Raw genomic sequence first — 22500 nt, forward strand, 5'->3', positions numbered from 1 at the left:
AAGGTGCGGGTGAGTGGATGTTCCGCCATGTAGCCTCTGTTCTCCACCAAGGCGTCGGAGATCTTGATGTGAACGTTGTCATTGTTGTTGGCCGGCCCGTCCTCGATGGCCTTGACCAGCACCTTGATGCGTGTTGTGGCCTCCTCGCAGAACGTGGCCGCCAGCAGGATCTGGGGGAGGGAGGGAGGAGGGGGAGCAAGTAGTAGTAGTTGAAAGGCCGCCCGAGCATTTCAAATCTGGTGCTTCGTTGTAGTGTACTCTGCAGTTTTGCAACTCTCATATATATGTAACTTGCATTTGTTATTTCGATACATTTATAATTTTACATGTTGAATGGTGGCCAGTTTGATGCTACTCTTGTAATTTTATGCCATGTAAGTCTTGAGTGGATTTCATGTGTTGTGGTGGGTGTGGTGATCGCTGTGTGGGGGGCAGGAGGGAGCCTTGGAGGGCGGTGGAGGTTCAAGACACGCTCATAATAGATCAAAAGGCACACACTTATCAATAAAGATATTATTGCAGTAGTTTTTATCGGTGCAATCTGTTGCCTTACAACTCACAAAGGGTTTTGGTAGGAATACAAAGTCAATTTAATGCGCATCAGAACAAGTTAAGAATTGGCCAATGAGCGCGCAGTACCATCACCCAAGCAATGATACCAAGTCTGCAAGTCCACCCCTGAAGGAAAATCTTTGCCAGCCCTCGTGGAACCAACTATATAGTGAAGGTGAAATCCATGCCAATCACAGCGGACGGGTTAAATACAAGACGCGCTCCAATCTACATAACAGAAAAACCAAGAAAAAACTTAATCAATTAACAAGCGATAGATAATGAATATATGAACAAGAACACACACACACACACACACACACACAAACACAGCAATATTCTGTGTCGTTAGAAGCAATGGATCTTTGGAGGAACAAGAAACATGACATCATTATTGCTCTACCTCGTGCTGTGCGTTCTTGAGGCCGATGCAGTAGGCGCGCGAGGCCCTGGAGAGGACGGCCGTCATGGCGTAGAGGTCAATGGCACAGTCAGCCAGGCGGGCGACCTCCAGCTGGTTCTTTGGAGACACGACCTCTTGACCTGAAAGAGAGAGGGGACAGCTGTGTTTCTATAGGAGACAGCTGTTGGTGAGGGGGACAGCTGTGTTACCCTGGAGACAGCACACACACACACACACACACACTAGCTTTTCAAACACACACACTTGCAAAATTTCTTAACACACACACACACACACACACACACACACATACTCACATATTTTATCATACCAACACACACACACACAACCCCCCTATCACAAAAACATACACATACAAGATACAACCCCTTGCCCCCCCCTCACCCACCCCTAAACACACACGCACGCACAAACACACACAAACCCCCCCTCCAAACCCCCCCCCCCCCCCTCACCGTATCTCCCCAGCACAGTCTCCACACAGTACTGGAACCTCTTGACGCAGTATTCCAGCTGCTCTGCGCAGGGCTGCAGCGTGGGGTGGAGGTGTCCGGCCAAGTCCAGGTCTAGTTTGGGGTTGTTCTTCTGGTGCCTGAACCGCTCAATGCCCTTGCCGATGATGAAGCCGGGGTTCATGAAGGGGTTACGCAGCTTCTGGACAACATTGCGGAGCTCTACGCCTGCACTCTGAAGGCCTAAGGGGTGAGTACACGAGTAAGTCGAAATTCAAGGATTTTTCTCGGCTTGACTCGGAAAACTCATCTATGCTTCCTTACCAATGAGACTTTCTATGGAATGAAGTGAGGCCATTCTTTGTTGATTTATACCATGAGGGATTGGCTGTGTTTGAAGATACTCTAAACTTAATGTAACAAAATCACAAATAGTCACTCTAGGTCTTGACTCAGAAAATTCATATATGGTTTCTTACTAATGAGATTTTCTATGGAACGAAGCGAGGTCATTCTTTATTAATTTATACCATAAGGGGCTGGCTATCATGTGTTTGAGGATACCCTGAACTTAATGTAACAAAACCCCAGATAGTCACTCTAGGTCTTGACTCGGAAAACTCATATATGCTTCCTTACTATAATGAGACTTTCTATGGAATGAAGCGAGGTCATTCTTTGTTGATTTATACCATGTGGGGCTGGCTATCATGTGTTTGAGGATACCCTGAACTTAATGTAACAAAACCCCAGATAGTCACTCTAGGTCTTGACTCGGAAAACTCATATATGCTTCCTTACTAATGAGACTTTCTATGGAATGAAGCAAGGTCATTCTTTGTTGATTTATACCATGAGGGGCTGGCTATCATGTGTTTGAGGATACCCTGAACTTAATGTAACAAAACCCCAGATAGTCACTCTAGGTCTTGACTCGGAAAACTCATATATGCTTCCTTACTAATGAGACTTTCTATGGAATGAAGCGAGGTCATTCTTTGTTGATTTATACCATGAGGGATTGGCTATCATGTGTTTGAAGATACTCTAAACTTAATGTAACAAAACCCCAAATAGTCACTCTAGGTCTTGACTCAGAAAATTCATCTATGCTTCCTTACTAATGAGACTTTCTATACAGCAAAGTGAGGTCATTCTTTGTTGATATATACCATAAGGAGCTGGCTATCATGTGTTTGAAGATACCCTAAGCTTAACCTACCATAACCTATCAAAACCAAAACAAACCCTATAGGTCTTGACTCAGAAAATTCATATGTGCTTTCTTACTAATGAGACTCTCTATACAACAAAGTGAGGTCATTCTTAGTTGATTTAAACCCCAAGGCACTGACTATCACATGTTTGAAGATACCCTAAACTTAACCTAACATAACCTATCAAAACCAAAACAAATCCTGTAGGTCTTGACTCAGAAAATTCATATGTGCTTCTTTACTAATGAGACTTTCTATACAACAAAGTGAGGTCATTCTTAGTTGATTTAAACCCCAAGGCACTGACTATCACATGTTTGAAGATACCCTAAACTTAACCTAACATAACCTATCAAAACCAAAACAAACCCTGTAGGTCTTGACTCAGAAAATTCATATGTGCTTCTTTACTAATGAGACTTTCTATAAAACAAAGTGAGGTCATTCTTAGTTGATTTAAACCCCAAGGCGCTGACTATCATGAGTCTGACTCACCGCTGAAGGCAATGAAGAGTCGTAGGATCTCGTTGGTACCCTCGAAGATGAGCAGGATGCGAGAGTCCCTGAGGTACCGCTCATAGGGGTAGGACTTCATGTAGCCCAGACCCCCAAGGATCTGTAGGCACTCGGAGGACCACTTGTAGGCCCCCTCAGAACTGAAGACCTGCAGAGGGAGAAGAAGAAGAAGGATTGGGTTATGAGGAAAGGGAGGAAGAGGAGGAGGGGAAGGGTGCTGGATTACAATGAGAGGGGGAGGAAGGAAGGAAGAGAAAGAGGGGAGGGAGAAAGGAAGGAAGGAAGGGAGAGAAAGGGAAAAACAGACAAACAGAAGGAAGGAAGGGAGGAAGGGGAGGAGGGGAAGGGTGATGGATTACAATGAGAGGGAAAGGAAGGGGAGGAAGGAAGAGAAGGAAGGGAGAAAGGAATGAAGGAAGGGAGAGAAAGAAGGGAAAAACAGACAGACAGAAGGAAGGGAGGAAGGGAAGGAGGGGAAGAGTGCTGGATTACAATGAGAGGGAAAGGAAGGGGAGGAAGGAAGAGAAGGAAGGGAGGGAGAAAGGAATGAAGGAAGGGAGAGAAAGAAGGGAAAAAGACAGACAGACAGACATAAGGAAGGAAGGGAGGAAGGGAAGGGTGCTGGATTACAATGAGAGGGAAAGGAAGGAAGAGAAAGAAGGGAGGGAGAAAGGAATGAAGGAAGAGACAGAAGGAAGGAAGGGAGGAAGGAAAAGAATAAAGACAGAAAATGGAAAACCTACACACCAACTTTTCACACAAACTCAATTATCTATTTCTGCAAGAGACCTTTTCACCTCCCTGTCTATACTACACCACAGACAGACTGACAGAAGGAAGGAAGGAAAACAGAAAGGAAAAGAATATAGACAGAAAATGGAAAACCCACACACAAACTTTTCACACAAACTCAATTATCTATTTCTGCAGGCTTTTTCATATCCCTGTCTATACTACACCACAGACAGACTGACAGAAGGAAGGAAGGAAAAGAGAAAGGAAAAGTAAATAGACAGAAAATGGAAAACCTGCACACTAGCTTTTCACACAAACTCAATTATCTATTTCTGCAAGAGACCTTTTCACCTCCCTGTCTATACTACACCACAGACAGATGGGCAGCCCCTCCCCCCTTCACCTTAACTATGGCAGCCTCAACAGAGCAGTCTGGGTTCTGTCTGCCATCCAGCATGCCAGCGGTGAGGTATGCCATTGACTCCATAGCATAGATCGTGAGGGCCATGCCGGCAAACTTCTGCTTGATGAGTGCAAAGTCCTTCAGCTGGTGACCAAACTGCTTGCGCTGGACGGCGTGCTCCACGGTCCATGCCAGCAGGTGCTTCAAGATGCCTGCCGGGGGGAAGGGAAGTACAGAGGTCATTTGCAGTGCTGGCCACTTCCGCTAATTAGTCTGCAAATCCACAATAGCGGAAGTTCCATTTCATTTGTGGATTTGCGTTTGCGACAAAAAGGTCACTAATTTGCAGATTAGCAATTGTGGCATTACTTCCGCCAACGCGTGCAGGAGACAGCCCGGACAGCCTCACTCTGATAGATTCTTCAAATATTAAAATAAAAACTGATTAACTTCAATTTTTTTAAGTATTTGCCTTTTCCACTTTTTACAAAAAGCTAATTCACTTAAACCTCCCAGGGGATCGTATTATAAACATTATAATAAGTATTTTGAAGGAGACAGGGCAGAGGAATATGGAAATAGTTGACAGTCACACTGATGAACTGCCTTTGGTCACACACACACACACACACACACACACACACACACACCTGCCCCCGAGCTGCCCATGGAGAAGCGGCCAGAGTTTAGGATATTCATGGCAACCTTGAAGCCGCCGCCAACCTCGCCAAGGACATTTTCGGCAGGCACCGGAGTGTTGTCGAAGAACACCTGAAACACACACACAGAGAGAGGCTGAGAAATAAAAATGAAAATACCAAAAAAAACATGAATAAAAGAGGAAGGAAGGAAGGAGTTAGCATAGGGATATATAATGTAAATGTAGAGGGGAAGAGAGAGATTGAGAATAATTAAAATATCTATCATAAATAAATAAATAAGGTGAAGAATAGGACAGGGATATGTAGTGTAAAATAAGTGGGGGGGGTCATTTTTTGGGGTGTGTATAAATAATGTGAGAAAAGAGTTAAGTAATAATAATACACTAACAACATCAACAGAAAAATTAAAACATAGATACAGGAGTTTAAGAATAGAGGGACTAACACAGAGGTACATGAGTCTATGGCATCACAGGGAACACAAACACTCCTTGTCACCTTCCTCCCTTCCCTTCATTCTCCTCCTCCTCCTTTCCCTTCTCCTCCTCCTCCTCCTTTCCCTTCTCCTCCTCCTCCTCCTTTCCCTTCTCCTCCTCCTCCTCCTCTTCATTTCCCTTGTCTTCCTCCTCCTCTTTCTTTCCCTTCTCTTCCTTTCCCTTCCTCCTCCTCCTTCTCTTTCTTTCCCTTCCTCCTCCCCCTTTTCCTTCAATTCCTCCTCCTTCTCCTCCTCTTTCTTTCCCTGCCTCTTCCTCCTCCTCCTCCTCCTCCTCATCTTTCTTTCCCTTCCTCCTCCTCCTCCCCCGACAGGCCTCACCTCAGTAGTGTTTGAGCCCCTAATGCCCAGTTTGTCCTCTGGTGGTCCGCTGGTCACACCCCCAAATCCGCGCTCCACAATGAAGGCCGTCACTTTCTCCACCTTCTCTCCATTGGGTTGAACCTCCTGAAGGGGATAGTGTCATTATTGGTATTAGTATTTCAACTACTATTGCTATTATTACTATTCTTCTTCTTTTTCATACTATCACTATCAATTCATGAGTTATTGTATCGTTCAAGTAACGTCAACACTTCCTATGGTCTGTATCTTAGCGATGTCATTGTTAAACACACATTATCATTCTATAACCTTACCTAACCTAACCTAACCTGTATCTTAGCGATGTCATTGTTAATTTTTCTGTCGCCAACCTACTCACTGTGATCTTGGTAAACACTATAACCTTACCTAACCTAACCTAACCTGTATCTTAGCGATGTCATTGTTAATTTTTCTGTCGCCAACCTACTCACTGTGATCTTGGTAAACACTATAACCTTACCTAACCTAACCTAACCTGTATCTTAGCTATGTCATCATTCATCTTTCTGTCGCCAACCTACTCACTGTGATCTTGGTAAACACTATAACCTAACCTTACCTAACCTAACCTAACCTGTATCTTAGCGATGTCATTGTTAATCTTTCTGTCGCCAACCTACTCACTGTGACCTTGGTAAACACTATAACCTTACCTAACCTAACCTAACCTGTATCTTAGCGATGTCATTGTTAATTTTTCTGTCGCCAACCTACTCACTGTGATCTTGGTAAACACTATAACCTTACCTAACCTAACCTAACCTGTATCTTAGCTATGTCATTGTTAATCTTTCTGTCGCCAACCTACTCACTGTGATCTTGGTAAACACTATAACCTTACCTAACCTAACCTAACCTGTATCTTAGCTATGTCATTGTTAATCTTTCTGTCGCCAACCTACTCACTGTGATCTTGGTAAACACTATAACCTTACCTAACCTAACCTAACCTGTATCTTAGCTATGTCATTGTTAATCTTTCTGTCGCCAACCTAATCACTGTGATCTTGGTAAACACTATAACCTTACCTAACCTAACCTAACCTGTATCTTAGCTATGTCATTGTTAATCTTTCTGTCGCCAACCTACTCACTGTGATCTTGGTAAACACTATAACCTTACCTAACCTAACCTAACCTAACCTAACCTGTATCTTAGCTATGTCATCATTCATCTTTCTGTTGCCAACCTACTCACTGTGATCTTGGTAAACACACTCATTATCATGCTTATTAATTTCACTTATATTCATTGTTCCTTTTGCTGCATATCCTAACCTAACCTCACCTAACCTAACCTGTATCTTAGCTATGTCATCATTCATCTTTCTGTCGCCAACCTACTCACTGTGATCTTGGTAAACACACTCATTATCATGCTTATTATTTTCACTTATATTCATTGTTCCTTTTGCTGCATATCCTAACCTAACCTAACCTAACCTAACCTGTATCTTAGCGATGTCATTGTTAATCTTTCTGTCGCCAACCTACTCACTGTGATCTTGGTAAACACACTCATTATCATGCTTATTATTTTCACTTATATTCATTGTTCCTTTTGCTGCATATCCTAACCTAACCTAACCTAACCTGACCTGTATCTTAGCTATGTCATTGTTAATCTTTCTGTCGCCAACCTACTCACTGTGACCTTGGTAAACTCACTCATTATCATGCTTATTATCTTCACTTATGTTCATTGTTCCCTTTGCCACATAACCTCACCTAACCTCACCTAACCTAACCTGTATCTTAGTTATGTCATCATTCATCTTTCTGTTGCCAACCTACTCACTGTGATCTTAGTAACCACATTCATTATCAACATTATTATTTTCACTAACTCATTGTTCCCTTTCCTGCACAACCCCCCCCTCCAATCTAACCCACCCCCACAGTCCTGCCTCCTCACCTCTGTCTTAGCGAACACTGTCATGAGGTCTGCGTATCCACCGTTGGAAATCCATATCTTGCTGCCGTTGATGAGCCAGGTCTTGCCGTCGTCAGCCAGCGTGGCGCGGGTCTTAATGGAAGCAGCGTCTGACCCACTACCAGGCTCAGTCAGGCAGAAGGCAGCCGTCCACTCCCCGCAGGCCAGTCGAGGCAGGTACTGGGCCTTCTGAGCATCGGTGCCACAGATCAACAAGCCCTGGGGGGGAGAGAGAAGAGAGTGTTATACTGTACAAGAGTTTCTGGAGGTAAGGGACTTAATAATTTGTATAACCTCATCCCGAAATTGAGCTCTCTTTCGGCCACTCCTCTCAACTCTTTTTTTGTAGGAGCAGTAATTTGTGGGCATTTTTTATCAGTTTTCCTTTTTTTTTGCCCTTAAACTCTTCCCTTTACTGTAAAAAAAAAAAATAATAATAAGGTATACAGGTTGATATGTAAGTGGATAAACTGTCCTTGGATGTTGCAGTGTAAGAAAGAACTCAGCAACGCCCCAGCCAGTACCTTGAGCCCTATAGCCTGATGGTGTATGGATTGATATGTAAGTGGATAAACTGTCCTTGGATGTTGCAGAGTGTAAGAAAGATCTCAACAATGCCCCAGCCAGTACCTTGAGCCCTATAGCCTGATGATGGTGTATGGATTGATATGTAAGTGGATAAACTGTCCTTGGATGTTGCGAAATCATAAGAAAAAACTCAACAATGCCCCAGCCAGTACCTTGAGCCCTATAGCCTGATGATGGTGTATGGATTGATATTAAGTGGATAAACTGTCCTTGGATGTTGCGAAATCGTAAGAAAAAACTCAACAACGCCTCAGCCAGTACCTTGAGCCCTATAGCCTGATGGTGTATGGATTGATATTAAGTGGATAAACTGTCCTTGGATGTTGCAGAGTGTAAGAAAGAACTCAACAATGCCCCCGCCAGTACCTTGAGCCCTATAGCCTGATGGTGTATGGATTGATATGTAAGTGGATAAACTGTCCTTGGATGTTGCAGAGTGTAAGAAAGAACTCAACAATGCCCCCGCCAGTACCTTGAGCCCTATAGCCTGATGGTGTATGGATTGATATGTAAGTGGATAAACTGTCCTTGGATGTTGCAGAGTGTAAGAAAGAACTCAACAATGCCCCAGCCAGTATCTTGAGCCCTATAGCCTGATGGTGTATGGATTGATATGTAAATGGATAAACTGTCCTTGGATGTTGCAGAGTGTAAGAAAGAACTCAACAATGCCCCAGCCAGTACCTTGAGCCCTATAGCCTGATGGTGTATGGATTGATATGTAAGTGGATAAACTGTCCTTGGCTGTTGCAGAGTGTAAGAAAGAACTCAACAATGCCCCAGCCAGTACCTTGAGCCCTATAGCCTGATGATGGTGTATGGATTGATATGTAAGTGGTTAAACTGTCCTTGGCTGTTGCAGAAATCATAAGAAAAAACTCAACAACGCCCCAGCCAGTACCTTGAGCCCTATAGCCTGATGGTGTATGGATTGATATGTAAGTGGATAAACTGTCCTTGGATGTTGCAGAGTGTAAGAAAGAACTCAACAATGCCCCCGCCAGTACCTTGAGCCCTATAGCCTGATGGTGTATGGATTGATATGTAAGTGGATAAACTGTCCTTGGATGTTGCAGAGTGTAAGAAAGAACTCAACAATGCCCCCGCCAGTACCTTGAGCCCTATAGCCTGATGATGGTGTATGGATTGATATGTAAGTGGATAAACTGTCCTTGGATGTTGCAGAGTGTAAGAAAGAACTCAACAATGCCCCAGCCAGTACCTTGAGCCCTATAGCCTGATGATGGTGTATGGATTGATATGTAAGTGGATAAACTGTCCTTGGATGTTGCAGAGTGTAAGAAAGATCTCAACAATGCCCCAGCCAGTACCTTGAGCCCTATAGCCTGATGGTGTATGGATTGATATGTAAATGGATAACATCACTGTCCTTGGATGTTGCAGAAATCGTAAGAAAAACTCAACAACGCCCCCAGCCAGTACCTAGAGCCCTATAGCCTGATGATGGTGTATGGATTGATATGTAAGTGGATAAACTGTCCTTGGATGTTGCGAAATCGTAAGAAAAAACTCAACAACGCCTCAGCCAGTACCTTGAGCCCTATAGCCTGATGATGGTGTATGGATTGATATGTAAGTGGATAAACTGTCCTTGGATGTTGCGAAATCGTAAGAAAAACTCAACAACGCCCCCGCCAGTACCTTGAGCCCTATAGCCTGATGGTGTATGGATTGATATGTAAGTGGATAAACTGTCCTTGGATGTTGCAGAGTGTAAGAAAGAACTCAACAATGCCCCAGCCAGTACCTTGAGCCCTATAGCCTGATGATGGTGTATGGATTGATATGTAAGTGGATAAACTGTCCTTGGATGTTGCAGAAATCGTAAGAAAAAACTCAACAATGCCCCCGCTAGTACCTTGAGCCCTATAGCCTGATAGTGTATGGATTGATATGTAAATGGATAACATCAATGTCCTTGGATGTTGCAGAAATCGTAAGAAAAACTCAACAATGCCCCCAGCCAGTACCTTGAGCCCTATAGCCTGATGATGGTGTATGGATTGATATGTAAGTGGATAAACTGTCCTTGGATGTTGCAGAAATCGTAAGAAAAACTCAACAACGCCTCAGCCAGTACCTTGAGCCCTATAGCCTGATGTGCCGCCAGGGTCACCGCAATGGAGCCATCCAGTGCCGTGATCTCAGCGATGCGCGCGTACTCCGTGGCGCCCAGACCCAGACCACCGTACTCCTCGGGGATCTGCATGCCATACAGACCCAGCTCCTTCAGCCCATCCAGAGTCTCGGGGGGGATCTTAGCTTCTCGGTCTATTTTGGCGTAGTCCACTGGGGGGGGAGGGGGGAAGAAGGTTTGCTTAGGGGTCTATCAAGCGCTCTGTCATTCTATCTATCTATGTCTGAGTTCAAATTGTGAGGCAGAAGGCAATTTTCGGAGTCTATCAGGTCACTTAGGTCTATCATGCAATCTATCAGGGTACCTATCTATTGTATTCTATTAGTCTATCTATCTATCTATGTCTTGGCACAGTCCTCTAAAGGGAAAGAACATTATTGAGAGAGGCTATTAGGTCTATCATGTGATCTATCAAGGTACTTATTTATTGTATTCTGTTAGTCTATCTATCTATGTCTTGGCACAGTCCATTAGGGGGGGGGGGGAGAAGGTTATTATAAGAGGCTATCAAGTCTATCATGTGATCTATCAAGGTACTTACTTACTGTATTCTATTAGTCTATCTATCTATGTCTTGGCAATCACTGTCTCTCCACTCAATTATATGTCTATCACCATCTTCATCCCTCTGTCTAACTCTCCCTAACCGTCGCCTAGCGTTCCATCCCTATCCATTTATGCTTCTGTCTTTATTTCTCTATCTGGTAATAACTCTCTCTCTACTGACCCATGTCCTAACCTAACCTAACCTAAGCTACTAAACCATGTCCTCTACTAACCTAACCTAAGCTACTAACCCATATCCTAACCTAACCTAACCTAAGTTACTAACCCATGTCCTAACCTAACCTAAGCTACTAACCCATGTCCTAACCTAACCTAACCTAAGCTACTAACCCATGTCCTAACCTAACCTAAGCTACTAACCCATGTCCTAACCTAACCTAACCTAAGCTACTAACCCATGTCCTAACCTAACCTAAGCTAGTAACCCATGTCCTAACCTAACCTAACCTATGTCCATCTATCTATTATCATCTTCATCTCTCTCTCTCTCTCTCTCTCTCTCTCTCTCTCTCTCTCTCTCAAACCGTCGTCTACCGTTCCATCCCTATCTGTCCGTGCCACACCTTGCTCATTGAAGAACTTTTCGATCGGCGCGACCATCTCGTGCAGGAGTTCATGTTGCTCCTGGTCCAGCACCTCGGGGAACTCCAGCACGCTCTTGTCAAACCTGCACGAGGGAAGGTCATTAACCCAGTAGAGAGGAGGTGAAGAGTGGAGATGAAAGTTAAAGAAGGTAAAAGGAGAAAGAGAGCGGAGAGTGGACAAACCAAGATAAGAAAAGAGAGATGGAAAGTGGAAACGTTAAAAGGTAAAAGAATAAGTAGAGAGCCCAAGTGAAGTGAGGACAAATCAAGATGAGGAAAGAAAGATGGAAAGTGGGAAGTTAACCCGGTAGCAGCGACGGGGCAAATTTGTGGCTTTACCGTATAGCAGCGACAGGCCAAATTTTTGCCACGATATAAACCCCCAAAAATAGATGATGCATAAACTGATCACAAATGCTTTGATGTATACAGTCAAACCTCGGTTTACCGGAATTTTGCTCACACGCCAAAACACTCGTAAACCAAAACGTATTTTCCCATTAAAATGAATATAAATCTCATTAATGCGTCCCATATGTCAAAAAATATTTACCTATATATCATTTTACATGTTATTTTTTTCAGCATTAAAGTTATTTTACTAACAAATAGCGATGATAAATAATATGAAACAAGTCAATGGTTGCTACGGATACTCCCACAACCGCTGGCCATGCCCAAGGGGTAGGCTTCACCTGGACCTGACTTGTGAAAAAGGTTGCAAAATTATTATCTCCTCTTCCTCCTCCTCCTCCTCCTTACCTTCCCATAAATAATTCATTCTTTAAGGCTAAGTTTCTAATATAAAGATAAATTGGAGCTGACTTGTGAAAAAGGTTGCAAAATTATTATCTCCTCCTCCTCCTCCTCCTTACCTTCCCAAAAATAATTCATTCTTTAAGGCTAAGTTTCTAATATAAAGATAAATTGGAGCTGATTTGTGAAAGAGGTTGCAAAATTATCATCTCCTCCTCTTCCTCACCTCCCCATGAACAGCTCCTTGATGAATGGTGGACGCACAGGCTTGACCTTCCCCTTGACAGCTGTGGGGGCAGAGTCGCCATGGCCCTCCTCGGACACCTGCTGGACCTGCTGAGGAAAGGGAGAGGAAAGTTTGGGGATCATTTACAAGAGGGTAGCCTAATGATACTGAGATGCTGACTGCTTATTTCTGGACAAAATATGATGCTGTTTATTATGGAGATAGTATTTTTTCCGTAAATTACTAAATGACTGACTTTTCAATGCCTGCTGTGCACCCGCCGCCGCTGCCACAATCGTAAAATAGATCGCAGAGAGGTTCAACTTGCTTACTGTTTCTGTGTTCCACTCAGCGCTCACAAAGATCACGCGTGGACAAACTAGGACAAAACCAGGGAATTTAATGTTTTTCCTGCGTACTGAACAGCAGAGCAACTTATTTCTGTGAGGAGGTATTTCTTGCAACACCAGCCCGCGAAGTGGCCCGCTGCCGCCATGCTCCGTACACTGAGTATTTCCGCTGCGCCACGCTGCTTCCTGAGGTCAAAAGTCTGTATTCTTAACCCGGTAACATCGATGGGCCAAATTTGTGGCTTTACCATGTAGCAGCAACTGGCTAAATTTGTGCCATGATTTAAACCCCCCTAAATAGATGATACATAAACTGATCACAAATGTTTTGATATATATTATGAAATGGTTTGTGTGAGTGATGATTTTTTCTCATTTTTCTCGCTTAGAGGGACCATTAAGAAACATGATCCCTGCTGCTACCAGGTTAAACGTCTCTACACCTTAGCTTGCCTGTTTGAAAAGCCTCTCTCGTGGAACTTGCAAGGATTTTCATAGACAGTTGCGTTGAATAAATTTGAACTAACCAAACCTAACTTTACGTAACCTAACTAACGAGGGGGCTTCACCCACCTCAAACCCCCTTCAAGCAATATGTCAATGTGTTAAAGGGACACAAAATACTTCGCCCCCCTTCTATTTTCCAGAAGTCACTTGTTACTGCACTGCATTCAGGGACTAAATAAGAATCCATGTTGTAAGTATTAACTTTGCTCGAGGAGGCTGTACACAGTCTCGGCAATATCATCCAAAAGTTCATGCATTCTTCCTCCTTTTCTCTCTTCCTCCTCCTTCTTCTCCTCTCTCCTGATCCTCCTCTGTCTCCCGGTTCATCTCCACTCCTTCAGCATCCTTCTAAGCATCCTAGACCATCTATATCCCTTTATCCTTCTTCTGAACATACTAGGCATCCTTATCCTTATGCCCTCCTTCCCAGCATCCTTATCTCACATCCTACGACATTTTCATCCCTTCATTATCCTTCTAAGCATCCTAGCCTATGTATAATCCTTTAATCCTACTAAACATCCTAGGCATCCTTATCCTAACATCCTTATCTCACATCCTGGACCATCTTTATCCCTTCTGCATCCTAGACTATCTATATCCCTTTATCCTTCCCTTTATCCTTCTTCTAAACATCCTAGACATCCTTTACCTTACGTCCTCCTTCCCAGCATCCTTATCTCATATCCTAGGACATTTTCATCCCTTCAACATCCTAAACCATCTATATCGTTTTATCCTTCTAAACATCCTAATCCTAACATCCTCCTTCCCAGCATCCTTATCTAACATCCTTGGACATTTTCATCCCTTCAGCATCCTAGTCCATCTATATCCTTTTATCCTTCTACTAAGCATCCTTATCTTTACGCCCTCCTTCCCAGCATCCGTATCTCACATCCTAGACCATCTTCATCTCTTGACCATCTTCTAAGCATCCTTTTTGACATCCTAGACCATCCATATCCTTTTATCCTGCCTCTAAACAACCTTCTTCTCCTCCACTCACGGCCTGCGCTGAGGTATCCTTCGGGGACGTGTTGAGGGTCCTGCAGGAGGTCACACAGCCAATGTAGCGTGACCCCAGGCCGTGTAGGACCCGGGATGACCCAGCGTGACCCAGCAGGCGGCACGATAGCATCCTAGGTAGGGCGGGGCTTGGCACTTATGAGGTCAGGAGGTAAAACAGGTCACTAGGGTCAGCACGCCGGCTAGTGTAGTACTAGTAGTAGTAGTCGTAGTAGTAGTAGTGTTTTGGTGATGTAAGGCGGTGGTCTGGGGCAGAGTCTCGGGTGCTGCTGAGGGCTGCTGCGCGTATCGTCGAATGTCTCCGTCTTCTATTCTTATGTGAGAGTCTTTCTTTTGGTATCCTTATCCTAACATTCTCCTTCCCAACATCTTTATCTCACTTGACCAGATAAGTTTTCACGTGTCTCACTGTCGATCTGTCTTTGTTCATGTCTCCTGTCAGTCCTAGCACTGTTCTAATACCCATGTCGTCGTCCTCCTTCTCACCTGTCCCCTACCATTGTATCTTTTTAGTTTCCTGGTGCTACTTACACATGTATCCTTAGTTGTATAATCACACTCTGTCCTGCCTGGGGGTTGGGATGGCATGCTCCTCCCTTCTCCTTTGTTGTTTTACTTGCAACAATAAACTATCAATCAATCAATCAATCAATCAATCCTTCTCTCCCACTCATGTGTATTTCTTCTCTGCATTGTTTTATTAGTCTGGCAGGTCGTGGAGCTGTATACAACTTACGTCTAACTATAATACCTTTAACTCTCTACTCAAGCTCATCCCTTTACTGTCCAAATCCCTTACGCACGAGTTAACCAGCATCTTCACTCTTTCATCCCTCACGCTGGTAATCTCAGGAACGATCTTCCTTCAACTGTATTTCCTCCTGCCTACGACTTGAACTCATTCAAGAGGAAGGTATCAGAACACTTATTTCTCCTCACGCAATTGGCTGCTCTTTTGAACACCTCTTCGGATTCTTTACAGGAGCAGCGAGTAGCGGGCTTTTTTATTGTTTCTGTTTTTCTTGTACCCTTGTGCTGTCGCCTTTGATGTAAAAAATAAAATAAAAAATAAAAAACTATAATATCCTAACTATAACTCCGACCGAGGCGGTGGCTGAGTGGAGGAAGGATAGATATGGACTAGGATTGATGATTGAGAGTTATATACAACTGAGGATGCTTGGAAAAGGATGAAGGGATGAAAATGGCCTAGGATGTGAGAAAAGGATGCTGTGAAGGATAAGGATGGGAGAGGATGCTGAGGAGGAGGAGGAGGAGGAATGATAAATATGGACTAGGATGCAAATGAAGTGATCCCTCCTTCCTCCTCCTCCTCAGCATCCTATCCCATCCTTATCCTTCGCAGCATCCTTCTGAGCATCCTTACCCCCGCCGGCCGCTACAGGCTGACAAGACTGCCCAAGTGCTGTGCTGGTGACCGCCTGCCAACCCGGACTCTGGATTCTCTCTCTAAAGTGAGGATCAAAGATGAGCTCCGGGGGGCAGCATGAGCCAGGCAAAATGGTGACACTATAAACACTTGCCTGCGCCATAACGGGCTGGGGCAGACCACCAGGGCCCAACAAGAAAGCCTACTCCAGTCATAGGCAGAAATGTAAAAAAAATAAATAAATAAATAAAAAATCAAGTTCATTCATGTGCTGCCCAACTTCCTGACGCAAGAGTTTGTCAGCATCTTTAATCTCTCACCTCCTTCGCTGTTTGGTTAACGCTGGAGCAGCCTTCGTCTGTCTGTACTCCTTCCTTTGCATAACCTGAACGCGGTACAACTCCACGGGAATTGCATCTCAACCTTCAACTTACTTATGCAATCCTTTTTATTTGAGACCGGAAACAGATGACGATGATGACGATGATGATGATGATGTGTTGACCAGGTACTCCGTCAGGGTGTAATCAGACATCTTATTAAGGAGTTGGCTACGGTGTATTGTAGTGCCTTAGCGATCACAGCACCGCCAAGCAAAGGTTTAAGAGCCACTAACTTTAGCCTTGTAAGCCACACGAAACTCTAACTGTAGAGGCGAGTCTTTACAAATACGGGATGTGGCCCACTCCCATCTCTAGGGCCCTAAAAATTCATATGACACTACCCTTAAACATTACATATATGGGCTGTGCCACAACTGTACTCTGGCCGACTCTGACATTACTCGTAGTCTTTATTAATACGAGCATTTTTTCAACTTTACTCTCGCCTTGGTTATGACAGTTAGAAGTTCGTATTCTTAAAGGTCTCGGCATTTCAGCTTGTCTGTTGAAAAGCCTCTCGTAGAAGTTGCTGGGTTCTCACGGGCCGTTTTGTGATGCCGGTGATAGTTTTAGACGCCCTCTGCACCTTGAACGGGAAAACCACCCATGAAAACCCGGTTAATCTTCTCTGTGGCCTTGGGAAACAGTCGTAATGGATGACCGGTATGTCTGAAGAGCCTCTCGTAGAAGTTGCTGGGTTCTCACGGGCCGTTTTGTGATGCCGGTGATAGTTTTACACACCCTCTGCACCTTGAACGGGAAAACTACCCATGAAAACCCGGTCATTCTTCTCTGTGGCCTTGGGAAACAGTCGTAATGGGGAACCGGTATGTTTGAAGAGCCTTTCGTGGAAGTCTCTGGGGTTCTCACGGGCTGTTTTGTGATGCCGGTGATAGTTTTACACGACCTCTGCACCTTGAACGGGAAAACCAGCCATGAAAACACGGTCATTCTTCTCTGTGGCCTTGGGAAATAGTGATAATGGGAGACCGGTATGTTTGAAGAGCCTCTCGTGGAAGTTGCTGAGTTCTCACGGGCTGTTTTGTGATGCCGGTGATAGTTTTACACGACCTCAGAACCTTGAACGGGAAAACTACCCATGAAAACACGGTCATTCTTCTCTGTGGCCTTGGGAAATAGTCGAAATGGGGAACCGGTATGTTTGAAGAGCCTTTCGTGGAAGTCTCTGGGGTTCTCACGGGCTGTTTTGTGATGCCGGTGGTAGTTTTACACGACCTCTGAACCTTGAACGGGAAAACCACCCATGAAAACCCAGTTAATCTTTTCTGTGGTCTTGGGAAACAGTCGTAATCCTTTCGTGGAGGTTGCTGGGTTCTCACGGGTTTTTTTGATGCCGGTGATAGTTTTACACGACCTTTTAACCTGAACGAAAAAAAAACTACCAAAACAACACGGTTCTTCTCTGTGGCCTTGGGGTCGAGTCGAAATGGGGAACCGGTATGTTTGAAGAGCCTTTCGTGGAAGTCTCTGGGGTTCTCACGGGCTGTTTTGTGATGCCGGTGGTAGTTTTACACGACCTCTGAACCTTGAACGGGAAAACCACCCATGAAAACCCAGTTAATCTTTTCTGTGGTCTTGGGAAACAGTCGTAATGGGGAACCGGTATGTTTGAAGAGCCTTTCGTGGAAGTCTCTGGGGTTCTCACGGGCTGTTTTGTGATGCCGGTGGTAGTTTTACACGACCTCTGAACCTTGAACGGGAAAACCACCCATGAAAACACGGTCATTCTTCTCTGTGGCCTTGGGAAATAGTGATAATGGGAGACCGGTATGTTTGAAGCGCCTCTCGTGGAAGTTGCTGGGTTTTCACGGGCTGTTTTGTGATGCCGGTGATAGTTTTACACGACCTCAGAACCTTGAACGGGAAAACTACCCATGAAAACCCGGTTAATCTTTTCTGTGGTCTTGGGAAACAGTCATGTTGGGAGACCGATACGATTTATAATATGGACCACTAGCCTAAGTCTATATATATGGGCCATGTCACACCCCTACTCTAGCACTGCATTATAACACTACCCTACGACTTAATTAACAAATACAGGCCGTGTCCCATCTCTGCTTCATCAATGCATAACACTAGCCTTACACTTTACACATTGTCAGCGAGGTACAGTCAGGGGCCGGATTCATGAAGCCACTACAAGCCGGTCGTTGGTAAGTCTTTTAGTAAATCTGTCCTCTACGAATGATTCTCGTGTTTAGGCTGCTCCGATGACAATGAATAAAGTACTGGCCTGGTCGACACTTCTTTCATTGCCATTGGAGTCAGCGTGAGATCAAGAGCGTTCGTAGATGATGGAGTTACCAGATGACTTACCAACAACAGGTCCCGTAAGTGGTTTGATGAATCCGCCCTCAGGTTCAAACTCCATCTCCACGTGACAGAAGAGTATGATGTTCTTATTAATAGAGACGTGAGATGTTAGTGATATATAAAGGTATGTATGTGGGTAGCAATGTGCACAGGTAGTACATACACGTTAAAGAAATAAGCAGATAAAGAAAGACAGATTAAGAAAGATATTTAAGTGAACGAAGAAACAGATATAGATAAAAGGAAAAAAATATAGACACTTGAGGTTTGTGGTTAGTAATTATAAACAGGTGCGAGTATACAGGTGTGTGTGAATGCTTACTATCTATGTTTCTTGTTTAAATAATAGGAAAAACTCAAATTACAGGTAGAAATATTATAATTATTGGTATTATTATGTCTGACAGGATTATTTAGCGTCAGAAAAGAACATTGACTTAAGCCGAAATATATATCACATTGTTATACTACTACTACGACTACTACTACTACTACTACTACTACTATAACAAAAACAACAGGAACAACAACAGCAACAAAAACAATATTAACAACAAAACACCTCCTCCTCATCCTCTTCCTCCTTCTCCTCCTCCTCCTACACTACCATCATTGCACACACTACCACCCTCCCCAGCCTCTCACCCCCCCGGCCTGTCCTCGGGGGCGGCGTGGTCCCTGTGGCTGCCGCGGAGTCGCTTCAGGTAGGAGAACACGGACATGGGACAGGAGGCGTACCGCTGGGCGCACATCGGGGGCCCGCGCTCTTCCGCCGCCTCCCCAGACTCGCCGTAGTCCTGCCCCGTCGCCTTGGCCTTGATGTACTCCTCCAGCACCGAAGAGTCACCGCCGGGCTTGGGGCTGGAGAGGGAGAGAGGGAATGAGGGTGAGCAAAAGGGATGAAGGATACGACCATGATTTAGAAGAGGGGGGGGGAGAGAGAGAGAGAGAGAGAGAGAGAGAGAGAGAGAGAGAGAGAGAGAGAGAGAGAGAGAGAGAGAGAGAGAGAGAGAGAGAGTAGGAAGTAGAAACAAGGAGAGAGGAAAGGGAGAGAGAGTGAGAAGCAGAAACAGTGAATAGAATCATGAATAACAGGCAACGGACAGTGAACACGATCGTGAATGAGACAACAGGGAGTGAACACAGATAACAAAGTCGTGAATAGGAGGCGCTAAACAGAATACAGAGACCGACAGTTAATGCGATCATGAATAAGAGACAACAGGGTGTGAACACAGATAACAAATTCGTGAATAGGAGGCGCTAAACAGAATACAGAGACCGACAGTTAATGCGATCATGAATAAGAGACAACAGGGAGTGAACACAGATAACAAAGTCGTGAACAGGAGGCGCTAAACAGAATACACTCGTGAATAAGAGACAGATAATGAATTGAATCGTGAATAAGATGCAATAGATGACTGAATATGTAAATTAAACTAGCTCTCGTGGTATTTCTGTGCTGAGAGAGAGAGAGAGAGAGAGAGAGAGAGAGAGAGAGAGAGAGAGAGAGAGAGAAAACATAAAAAAATACCAATGAAACAAAAGCAACACTCACGTAAACACCAGATTGAAGACCTCCCCGAATATTGAGGAGGGCGAGAAAGCGTTCGTCTGCATCTCACAAATGAACCTTAGCACACAAGCGTGGCCGTCTATGCCCGCCGCCGTCAGCCCTTCCTCGATCTGGGAGAACAGGTCACGCTGGTCCTCCTGAATGCTCCTGCCAACACACACACAGGGTAGGAGGATCAGGGGGAGTGTTAGAACCTCTTGTGTGGATTCTAATGCTATATGAAGGGGGGGGGTGAACCTCTATAGGGGATTAAGTGTGTTCAAATCCTATATGAAGGGGTTTTTAGCATATGTAGGGGATCAAGTGGGTTCTTATCCTATATGAAGGGTGTTTGAGCATCTGTAGTGGATTAAGTGGGTTCAAATCCTATGTGAAGGGGGTTTGAGCGTCTGTAGGGGATCAAGTGGGTTCAAATCCTATGTGAAGGGGGTTTGAACCTCTATAGGGGATTAAGTGGGTTCTAATCCTATAGGAAGGGGGTTTGAGGACGTTCTTTCCTTTCCCTTTTCTTTCTCTCCCTTCCTTTTCTTTCCCTTCGCTTTCTCTCTCTTCCTTTCCTTGTCTTTCACTTTCTCTCCCTTCTCTTTCTCTCCCCTCCTTTCCTTTCCCTTCCTTTCTTTTCCCTTCTCTTTCTCTCCCTTCCTTTCCTTTCCTTTCACTTTCTCTCCCTTCTCTTTCTCTCCCCTCCTTTCCTTTCCCTTCTCTTTCTCTCCCTTCCTTTCCTTTCCCTTCTCTTTCTCTCCCTTCCTTTCCTTTCCTTTCACTTTCTCTCCCTTCTCTTTCTCTCCCCTCCTTTCCTTTCCCTTCCTTTCCTTTCCCTTCTCTTTCTCTCCCTTCCTTTCCTTTCCTTTCACTTTCTCTCCCTTCTCTTTCTCTCCCCTCCTTTCCATTCCCTTCTCTTTCCCTTCTTCTTCTACCCTCCCACACACCTCCGCGAAAGAGAGCGCGCATCGCCACTCTCGCCGAAGATGTTAGGGACGAAGATGACGAGGCCGATGGCGACGGTGGACAGGACAACGGTGGACGTGGCGTTGTTGGCGTCAATGATCTCGTAGGTCGGGAAGGTCGTGGACAGGCTAAGGCTCGCTGTCTGAGGGCTGAAGTCTCGTATCTGCGTGGCCATTTTAGTGGTGGTGGTGGGAAGGGAAGGAAGGAATGAAGGAAGAAGGAAGGAGGAAGGAAGGAAGAATGGAAAGAAGGAAGGAAGGAAGGAAGGAAGGAGGAAGGAAGGGAAGGGAAGGAAGGGAAGGGAAGGAAGGAGGAAGGAAGGAAGGAAGGGAAGGGGAAGGAAGGGAAGGAAGGGAAGAAAGGAAGGAAGGAGGGAAGGAAGGAAGGGAAGAAAGAAAGGAAGGAAGGAAGGAAGATAGGAAGAAAAGAGAGAGAGAGAGAGAGAGAGAGAGAGAGAGAGAGAGAGAGAGAGAGAGAGAGAGAGAGAGAGAGAGAGAGAGAGAGAGAGAGAGAGAGTGTGTGTGTGTGTGTGTGTGTGTGTGTGTGTGTGTGTGTGTGTGTGTGTGTGTGTGTGTGTGTGTGTGTGTGTGTGTGTGTGTGTGTGTGTGTGTGTGTGTGTGTGTGTGTTCAAGCTCGCAACGCTATCCTGATGATTACGATGATGGCGACGATGACTTAACAAGAAATCTGAAGAAAAAAAGAAAAAAACAGAGAGAGAGAGAGAGAGAGAGAGAGAGAGAGAGAGAGAGAGAGAGAGAGAGAGAGAGAGAGAGAGAGAGAGAGATGACTTTAAAACCTTGAAATCCTAAAGCAAATGAATAACCTAAATGAATCAAAATATAAAGCTACATAAAACACTAAATGAAAACCCTAAGGGAACGTGAATCTATCTGTCTATCTATCTATCTGTCTATCAATCTATCGATAAGAACGCCTAAGACTTATATGGAAATGGGAAGGGAAATGAAAGGGAAGGAAAAGGGAAGGGAAAGGAAAGGTAAGGGAAGGGAAGGGAAAGGAAAAGTAAGGGAAGGGAAAGGGAAGGGAAAGGGAAGGGAAGGGAAAGGGAAGGGAAGGGAAAGGGAAGGGAAAGGAAAGGGAAGGGAAGGGCAAGGGGAGGGAAAGGAAAAGTAAGGGAAGGGAAAGGGACGAGAAAGGTAAGGGAAGGGAAAGAAAGGTAAGGGGAGACGGAGGGAGATAAAGAGGTACAGAGATACAGGGAGATAGGGAGATAAAACGCCTTCACGAGGGGAGAATCAAATCGCCTCGCCATCCAAGTTCTGACCCTCCTTCGCCTATATACTCCTGTGAACACGAGGCACAGAATAGCAGAGTCCGGCTTAGT

The 22500-nt window shown here is 44.7% G+C and overlaps 2 protein-coding genes across 3 annotated transcripts in view; both read right to left on the reverse strand.

The window, feature by feature from the left end:
- Positions 1–14800, reverse strand: LOC127003065 (complex I assembly factor ACAD9, mitochondrial-like; the record flags this gene model as incomplete). Its single annotated transcript, XM_050869476.1, is given in 12 exon segments — positions 1–170; positions 956–1095; positions 1432–1671; positions 3141–3309; positions 4300–4511; positions 4950–5070; positions 5776–5901; positions 7736–7972; positions 10443–10651; positions 11630–11733; positions 12633–12742; positions 14499–14800. Coding segments are annotated over 12 exon segments (1970 nt in total), but the record flags the coding sequence as incomplete, so codon positions are not given.
- Positions 14801–19060: 4260 nt separating this feature from the next.
- Positions 19061–22500, reverse strand: part of LOC127003166 (uncharacterized) — a 7078-nt gene continuing 3638 nt past the window's right edge. The window contains exons 1-3 of one of the 2 annotated variants that reach the window (XM_050869554.1): positions 21137–21341; positions 20190–20354; positions 19061–19489 (exon numbers count right to left, since the gene is read on the reverse strand). In XM_050869554.1, coding sequence (XP_050725511.1) covers positions 19270–19489; positions 20190–20354; positions 21137–21330 — 579 coding nt within the window. In that variant the 5' untranslated portion in view covers positions 21331–21341 and the 3' untranslated portion in view covers positions 19061–19269. Of the gene's footprint in view, positions 19490–20189; positions 20355–21136; positions 21342–22500 lie in introns of those variants that run through there. The other variant, XM_050869553.1, reaches the window with a different exon arrangement.

This window comes from Eriocheir sinensis, chromosome 24 (genome assembly GCF_024679095.1).
Source record: "Eriocheir sinensis breed Jianghai 21 chromosome 24, ASM2467909v1, whole genome shotgun sequence".
NCBI lineage: Eukaryota > Metazoa > Arthropoda > Malacostraca > Decapoda > Varunidae > Eriocheir > Eriocheir sinensis.